The sequence below is a fragment of the Spea bombifrons genome, chromosome 5, assembly GCF_027358695.1.
Source record: "Spea bombifrons isolate aSpeBom1 chromosome 5, aSpeBom1.2.pri, whole genome shotgun sequence".
NCBI classification, from domain to species: Eukaryota; Metazoa; Chordata; class Amphibia; order Anura; family Pelobatidae; genus Spea; species Spea bombifrons.
Genome location: NC_071091.1, coordinates 20,884,821 through 20,893,504, shown reverse-complemented (window position 1 = coordinate 20,893,504; position 8,684 = coordinate 20,884,821). Strand labels below are relative to the sequence as shown.

The 8,684-nt window shown below is 38.6% G+C and overlaps 1 protein-coding gene across 1 annotated transcript; it reads left to right on the top strand.

The window, feature by feature from the left end:
- The first annotated feature begins 909 nt into the window (after positions 1-909).
- Positions 910-4,647, top strand: POLR1F (RNA polymerase I subunit F). The gene is made up of 4 exons (XM_053468116.1): positions 910-1,170; positions 1,770-1,911; positions 2,382-2,587; positions 3,759-4,647. The coding sequence occupies exons 1-4, from the start codon at positions 929-931 to the stop codon at positions 4,564-4,566; spliced, it is 1,398 nt and encodes a 465-aa protein (XP_053324091.1). The 5' UTR covers positions 910-928; the 3' UTR covers positions 4,567-4,647.
- The last annotated feature ends 4,037 nt before the right edge of the window (positions 4,648-8,684 follow it).

Sequence of the window (8,684 nt, the reverse complement as noted above, 5' to 3'; positions counted from 1 at the left end):
TAGGACCGTGGGAGTGCGCGGGATTACCGGGACCCGCAGGTACATTGTGTGACCGCCCGCTCCACACAGCATACCACTCACACCCGCAAGCTGTTTGACGGGTCCCACAGGATCCCAATCCCGATGAAGTCCTCTACTCCAGTGTGGCCTGGTGAACACTCCTGGGAAGTCATGCTTTTTCAAATGTTGTACCACTGACTGGACATGGAGCTGCAGCTTCTACCTAATGTATTTTTTGTAGGTTAAGTGAATGTATATAAATATTTTGTTCGTGGACCTCCCTTTAAATTGTTGGAAGTTATACAGTATGTCAGATTCAGAAAGTCATACAGGGGACTCAGTCACCCATTAATACATCTCGCATAATGCAGAATACATGTACTTGTCAGCAACGTGTGAAACCTTTGCACTTCCTGTCATCAGGGTGGCCGCACTGGCTTGTACCTCCGGTAGATATAGATCCATATAAAATAACATATTCGTTTGGGCAGTGATGAATGGGAGTCTGCGTAAATTAAATATTTATTATCAATTATGAGAAAAAGAATTGCGCTAAAAATTAATTTGCACTTCTATTCCTCGTGCACACTTGTTCATCAGCCTCAAAATCGACAACGAGGCTTGAACCGCAAAATGCCTCTCGTCACTAAGTTATAATCGAAAGAGACACAATACGCGCGAATTTCAACTTTCTTCCAAAGCTGACGGAAAAAAAGATTTGAATTAACCTTTTTCCCTCTCAATAATTTAGATTTTCACTTATGTTAAGTCACGAACTTTTATGTGTTAGCGACTAGCGCTTAGAACTTTGGCGCTTAGAACTTTGGTTGGCGAAAGCTTCCTATGGGCGGGGCTATGCAAGAACTGAAGTCGAAGTACGTCATCAACATTGGCCGTGCTCTCATGTGGGACATGTGGTGGATTTAGCATGGCTGAAGGCGAGAAAGTAACAGAGCCTCCCTCATCAGAGGCCGGTGGACCCCCGGGAGGCTTGATTTCTCTAGAGCTGCCGAGTTTTTCCGATGCCTGCGCGTTGGTGGACAGCCCATACTCATGCCTGGTAGTTGAGACCCACCGCAGGCACCTGGCCATGTCGCCTAAGTACTTAAACAAGAAACGGACCGGTATCCAAGAGCAGCTCAACACCGAGCTATTAAAATACAACGATGGGTAAGCGAAGGACTAGTAATGCACGACATTTAACGTCCGGGGGTGGTAGTCTTTTGGACACGTCTAGCATTAGAGGATACGTTCTCGCTAAATACTTGTATAGAGTTAGTCTGGGTGATCAGTGACTTCACATCAGGGCTTCTTGGCGTAGAGTTGGAGGGCTTCTTGAGTGACACGTTGGAGTCATTTGATTTTACTCAATGATATATTTATAAGAGCAGTATCCGCTTTTACTATATGTTATGAGGTAACATTTATCTTCTTTTTATGATTAATAATATTTTAAGTAGACAGGTGTCTGTCAAAGATCAAGAACACAGCGATTTGTATTGTCTCCCCATTGTTTGGTAAAATACTCTGTCATCATCTTCATACAGTGTCAGGTTGCTTGTTAATTCTTGTGCAATATCTTATGTATTTCTGTCTTCTGCATTTTTTAAGAAATAAATAAATTCCAGTTTGAGAAAACAAATCCTTCTGGATTCATATTGTGATGCAGAAATCTGTATGTCATCGATTTATATAAAATTTGATTCCAGTTATGTAACGAAAATATACTGTACATAAAACTACTAATTTATTTTTCTTTGTTCCTTAAGGTTGGCGGGTGTCCCCGTGGCATATGATAATATTAAACTTGTTAGTGAATTGGGTGATATCTTTGATGACCTTGGGCACATTCATCTAAATATCGAAGCAGATTTTGTCATTTTCCAGCCTTCGCGTGGACAGATCCTTGTGGTGAGTGATTTTTTTTTCTCCACTTGTTGTTCAAAAGTAATGTCGGTTATTGTAGGATCTCACCATAAAATCATTTTTTAAGTAGTTTAATGTGCATTAGTTTGCTGCAGGAAGTAAGTAACTTAGCTTTAGGAGAACCTGCCGATCAATGGCCCATTTTTATACCACTTTGCTGGAAACGGCCAGTCCGTAGTAGGAAATAAACAAGCAAACATCTCCCGCAAGTAAATAAGCTTGAGGTAGGGGCAAATTCTGCCGAGTCCCTCCATTCATTTGCAGGGCGGGCGGGGGGGGGGGGGGTTAAAAAGTTATATGGGGGTGGACACACGGCTATCATATTGCACTTGTGATGGCTTGAGTCAAATAAGGTGTGAAAATCTTAACCACACATTCATATTTAGCATTTCTACTATATATATATATATATAATCTATGACATCAATGCTTTCTCTTTGTTCTTTGTCTCTTAGGGCGTTGTCAATAAAGTAGCCCCAAGTCACATTGGCTGTCTTGTCCATGGCTGTTTCAATGCATCTATACCAAAGCCTTTTAAAATGGCCATTGAGGCTTGGCAGCATCTTGGAGTGAATATAGGGGATTGCATTGAGTTTGAAGTGTTCCGTTTGGACTCTGACGCTGTGGGTGTATTTTGCATCCGAGGAAGACTAGATCCAAGGTAAAAAAGAAAGAAAGAAACTGTTCCATCACTGCTGTTACAGTAATAATGTCATTCACTGTGTACCCACAATACCCTGCCCTATATAAAATACCGCTTTTTAATTTCTAAGCACATAAGAAATGTCAATAACAGAAGAGATGCAGTTTAACAGTTAACTACAACACAATTCTTGTTTTTTTTTTTTCTTTCTACATCGGAAGCTCTTTTAAAGGCATATGACAATTTTAACCCCTTAATGACAAAAAGCAAAAACTGTCTGCGCTTCTTACCCTAATAAAGTTGGCAACAAATATATAAACATAATATAAATGAGAGGTTTTGGTTATATGAATTGGCCAAAGCATAATTAAGCTCACCCGCCATGTCAAGGCACACTCTCAATAGGGTGAGAACCTACTCTCACCTCCTACATAATGGGCACACAAAGCAGTTTATACTGCTACCAAAACCTTATTAATGTGTTGGGGGAGGTGCAATTAAACCTCCTTCCCATTAACCCCTGGACAGCAAGCTGCAACCTGACTAATGAGGAGCCAACAACCTCAAATATGTGCAAGCAGGGAAAAGAAAAAATGTCGGTGCGCTAAGCTAGTCACAGGCTCAAATAATACAAATGTGTAATACGAGGCCTACCAAACAGGTGTAAGCATGCAGCAAGAAACAGTGTATTGGCTGTACAATGTATACAAAAAGCAAAAACTGTCTGCGCTTCTTACCCTAATAAAGTTGGCAAGAAACACTGTTTCTTGCAGCATGCTTACACCTGTTTGGTAGGCCTCGTATTTTACATTTGTATTATTTGAGCCTGTGACTAGCTTAGCGCACCGACATTTTTTCTTTTCCCTTAATGACAAAGCCCATACATGTACGGGCTCAAAATGCAATGTTTTCAGTGGGTTTTGGGACCGCCCATTGTCCTTAAGGGGTTAAATATATATATACTTTTTGTATGTGTGCTGCTTTCTCATATGCTACATCGTACAGTTCAGGCAAGTAAATGTGTACATATTCAAATAAGCAGTGCGTGTAATAAATTCCCACCTTATACGTTTACTAAGGTAACTGATTGCTATGTTTTCAGGCCTTGTATGTTTATCTACAGAGGAACAAGTGTAGTGATATTTAATATGTGAGGTGTAAACTTTATATATCCTCTTTTTTGATACAGAATGGAAGCTTTAGCAATTGAAAGGTTAAATGATGCAAATGCCAACCAAGATGCCGGGGATGCTTCTGATCAGAAGGAGGATGTGTCTGCTGATGGCAGTTCAGAGTTGGTAAGTGTGGAAAACCAGGAAAAAACAAAGAAAAAGTCAAAGAAAAGAAAATATCAAGAAACAGATCTGGGCACGCAAGATATATCTGAGGACTGCTCCACGCTAGAAGAATCAAGCTTAGAAACTTCAACTCAGCAAATTGAAGAAACACCCAGAAAAGAAAAGAAAAAGAAAAAACGTCATGATACTGTAGTGGAAAATAGTGTGCTTGTAGATGAAGCTGCTCCCGTTACAGATACTAGTACGCTAGAACTGGATGGTGAGACCTCGGCTCCTATAAGTCAGGAGAAACGAACAAAAAAGAAAAGTAAAAAGAGCCGCCAGGGAAATTCTGAGGCTGATTTTGTTCAAAGTGGGCTATCAGAAGATGCAAGTTTTACAGAAAGTAGTACCTTGGAAGAACTGGTAAAGATTAAGAAAAAGCATAAAAAACACAAGAACTCTTCATTTGAGGAAGACCTTGACAAAAACATTTCTAACGGAGCTGTAAGCGTGGAATGCCACGATGAGCACATTGCTGAAAGCGTTGAGGTCTCCCAAGATGTGCCAAAGAAAAGCAAACACAAAAAGAAGCACCGGGAACATTTAAGTGATACTTGTGATTACCAGGTTGATAGTATCAATGGGGAAGAAAAAGGGGAATTGTTAGATGTTTCCGTAACGCAATCTGAGCCAAAACCTAAAAAACGGAAAGAATGACACATGCAGAACTTAAAATTGCTAAATCGTGTTTTTCTATTGAAATATATTTTAATATGCTATTAAATATAATTTTTGGTGTTTTTTGTCTATTCTGTACACAAAAGCTCTGAAAAAATGTTCAAGTTTGTTGAGCATGGATGGCCAATTCAGGGTCTCCTCTGAACCCAGTTCAGTTGGCCTTGGATGATGCATAGTTAAATGTTAAGATTAGTTTAAAAAATGCATTCTATGTAGGTTAATTATGCATAATGCTGTGTAAACTGGGCCCTCATTGGATAAGTGAAACCTCCTTCATACCCCTGGTTTAGGGAATGCAACTCACTACTTTAACTGACATTAAGACACCATGAAGCATGCATTTTTGGGACACCTGATAATCAATATTGCGAAACCATACCTTAAAAACATATGCAATAGACTGTTTTTATTATATATTTTTTTTTTAATGGTCATTGTACAATGATTTTAAAATGATTTTGGTAAACAAAACAAAAAAAAAGCCACAACTTTTATGGGTAAGATGCAGCTGCATGGTCTGGCCTGTTTTGTTTGTTTTTATTTTTTTCCCTTTTTTTTTTTTTTTCCTCACCAGCAGTTATACGAATAGTAGGTGGTGTTATTCAGTAAGGATTCTAAACCTAAACTGCTGAAAGGTGCTAGTGTATATGTGAATGTAACCGCTCCCTCCTTGCTCTGAGCGTGCTTTTTGGGTTACAGGGGGCTCCCGTAATCTTTTGCACATAATACCAAGGACCAGATAGAAGTGAGGATCGACCAGTAAACCGAGGTTTGGCTATACTCAAGTAAACAGTTTAATGTAATAATATAAGGTTTTATTGCTTTAAAAAAATCCTGTCATTTTAATGATTGTTGATAGTGACCTGAGCCATTGTCCATTTTTTTTATTTATGGCAAGGTTGCCTTCTTTGCTGTACCTTTAACAATCTTTTTTTTTTTTTTTTCCCCCACCCCTGTTTTTCGTGTTTAAAATGATTTCAAACGGTGTAAAATTGTTGTTCGTTATAAACACAGAACTACTGCAAATAGTACAGAATTGTCAAACAGTTAAACATAGCGGGGTTTTTTGTCACCACTTGTCTCAAGTGGAGACGAACCCCTTTTCCAAAACCTACATTATCTTCCTGCTCATTAACCAGTCTTGTATAATCGTGTTTAACTGTTCCAGTACTGAGGGTTTTTGGTACCGTAACGATTAGGGATCTGCATTATGGTATTGCTCCCTATCATATTTTGTATTTGGTAACGGTTGGTGGGTTTATATAGAAGGGGACGAGGGAAATGCAGACTCCGGGACAAGAAATTAATAAGGCAATCCTGGCTCTGCCACTGATTCCAGCTTCTGTGAAGATAACATTTAAACTGCATTCTGTCAAACAAAACTGACTATAGGCAGGGACATTGCAGCCATCATATTTACTTTATAGCAGACAAGCCCCTCTCCATTTCCATTGTATCCTTTTTGCAATTGCACGGGTGCTGGGTATTCTGCAGAATGCCCCTTTATGCATTTGCCCATGAACATGGAATTATTAAACCTCCAGTCAACTTTAGTGCTGGCTCAGCAAATGCTGTCTGTGGGGCAACTTTCTTCCCCATGCATGAAAAGCACTTCTGCTTCAAGTGCTTTCCTGCCACTGATTGGTTGTTTCAACTTTAATATGTATTCTTTATTAGTGGGACTTTTAGAGACATTAAATTGTACCTTTACCAAATTTGGTTACACTAAAGGTTGAGATGGCAACAGTTTGCCTTTAAGTGTGGAGCGTATGTACCTTCCTCCTTGGATGTCAAGATTTTGGTAAGGTGTCACTTATGTGTTAGAACTATGCGTATGTGTATTTATCGATCTACATACCATGTGCCAGTTGGCCATGCAACACTAGGGCCATGTTTTGTTTGTTTTACATTGCACATAGATCCATTTTTTTTATACAATTTATATTGTCCTGTATGTGAATGCATAGCACAATCTCTCTCTGTTAACGTCCATTTTATTTTACAATACTGGCTACAACACGAGAAGCATGTCTGAAATCTTGTTTACATTGTAATTGTCAGCTGTACAGCCTGTCATCATGGTGCCCTTATAGATGACCTCATTGGAAACCTAGTCCTACGTAAACATGATATGCAATATCTTTATGTGTGTATTTCAACATTACCACTTGGAACAATAAATACACAAATTCACCTGTGTGTTAATGTAGTTTTTGCGGCTGCAATAAACGTGTACATTCGAAACATTTGTACTCTGTACCCTATTGCTTTCCCCAAGACAAGCTTATACTTATCAATTATTATATATTATATATAATATATTATATTTGGAGGTTTTTTTTTTTTTTTTTTTGCATCATTACTTAAATAGTCCTGTAATAATTATATTTGTAATAATCAGACTTTGTAGAGAAATATGCCAAGGAGAATGCTTAATAATGTGTTGTGGATTTACTGCCTACATCTGCTTTAGCCAATGCTTTCCAAAGAATCTTTGTCCCCTTGTCTGATTTGGTACAATTCTCTTCAGTCAAGATCCAGTATTACTGTATTTGCTCAAATATAAGATGACCCCCCAAAATTTTTATATTAATTTTGAAGAAAAAGCATGAATATAAGGCTAAATGCATTCCTTGTTTTTATTTCATTTTATTTGCAAGCCTGCCCTCAGATATGCCTTATATTGTAAGGTGACGTTGAATAACTGTTGCCAGTTTAACTATATGTTATATAGGGACAATCAAGCTCCTCCTACAGCAGATGCTCGATGGGACCTTCATAACGTGTAGTGGAGTAAAGGAATGGAAGCCACACTGTGCGCCACGGCTTGAGTGCGTATGAAACTAGAATTTACTTAACCCATCCAACGACTCCAGGAGGCAAAGTAGACTCACTGTAAAATGTAATACATCATAAACCGTCCATGGATAGAGATAAAACACAATCCAACAAATAGGCTTATTAAATATGCCATTTCAATAAACAAGATACATGCTATTGAAAAATATGGCTGATTTTAGGGGTTAAAAAATGCATATATTTTTCATGTTTATGTATATAGTATACGTTTGAATCCAAAGTGATGAAATAAAAAATGCTAGAGAATAACTAGGATAGTTTAACCCGTTTTTAACCACTAGATGTCGCTGTTATGCTTTGGTTGGGAAACAATCTAGTTTGCATACTGCTTGCCAACAGAGCCAAATTTCAGCTCTTGCATCCTGGTCATGATATAGTTAGCAGCTACCAGTTCTGCTTTTTGATGCATTTGTTTTCAAGAGTAGCAATAAATCAGGATATGTTATCTTAAATTTACTATCGTGAAAATTACCACTTTTCCTGCCCCTTTCAGCGCCCAGAATATCGCCCTGCATGCGATATACTTACTGTCAGTCGATTCCAGCGCTGTCTCCGTGAATGCAGCAGGCAGGGCTTTATTCAGAACCCCATGCGCATGCATTGAGTCCAATCCGAGGCAAGAATGCATGGACCACAGAGGAGGAGGGCAGCTGCAGCTTTTATTTGTATTTATTTGTAGAATACATGTTAAAGAACTCTCTAAGTACAAGCGTCTAACTACTTTTTCATTCTCCGTTGATAAAATCAACCCGTTTTAGTTCATGTACCATGCGTTTGCCATGCTACTGGACAGAACGCCTCTGTGATATTTCTGTAATGTGATGACATTATTCAGAGAAAGTACTTAAAGGGACAATACATTTATCATATACACTTTAATGCTAATTATAGAGTTCTCCTTTAACCCTATTAGTGCTGGGGCTGGAGTCAAACCCAGAGAATTCCCAGGTATGCTCATTTGTCTCCAGTTTTTGCCATAACAGAAAGTTTCAATACCGACTTGGAAAAAAAAAAACTTTAGATTTTTTTCCCCTTCAAGTCTCGATGTTTTAAGACTGTTTAAAGTTTTAAGAAATCTTTAATAAAAGAAAGTTATACCCAACCGGTGTGAAGAGCTTAACACTAATGGAACTGCAGAGTAAAAGGTAAGCAGTCCTCCAATGCCACCCAAACTTTTGCACATGCTATGAAAGCACTGCTTCCATCTTAATCGGTATTAAAACATTCTTCCATCTTGA

Excerpts from the sequence above, each read along its gene's own strand:
- POLR1F (XM_053468116.1), top strand. The coding sequence starts at position 929 with ATGGCTGAAGGCGAGAAAGTAACAGAGCCTCCCTCATCAGAGGCCGGT. Across the intron at positions 1,171-1,769 it reads CTATTAAAATACAACGATGG|GTTGGCGGGTGTCCCCGTGG; the intron begins GTAAGCGAAGGA and ends TTGTTCCTTAAG. Across the intron at positions 2,588-3,758 it reads CGAGGAAGACTAGATCCAAG|AATGGAAGCTTTAGCAATTG; the intron begins GTAAAAAAGAAA and ends TTTTTGATACAG.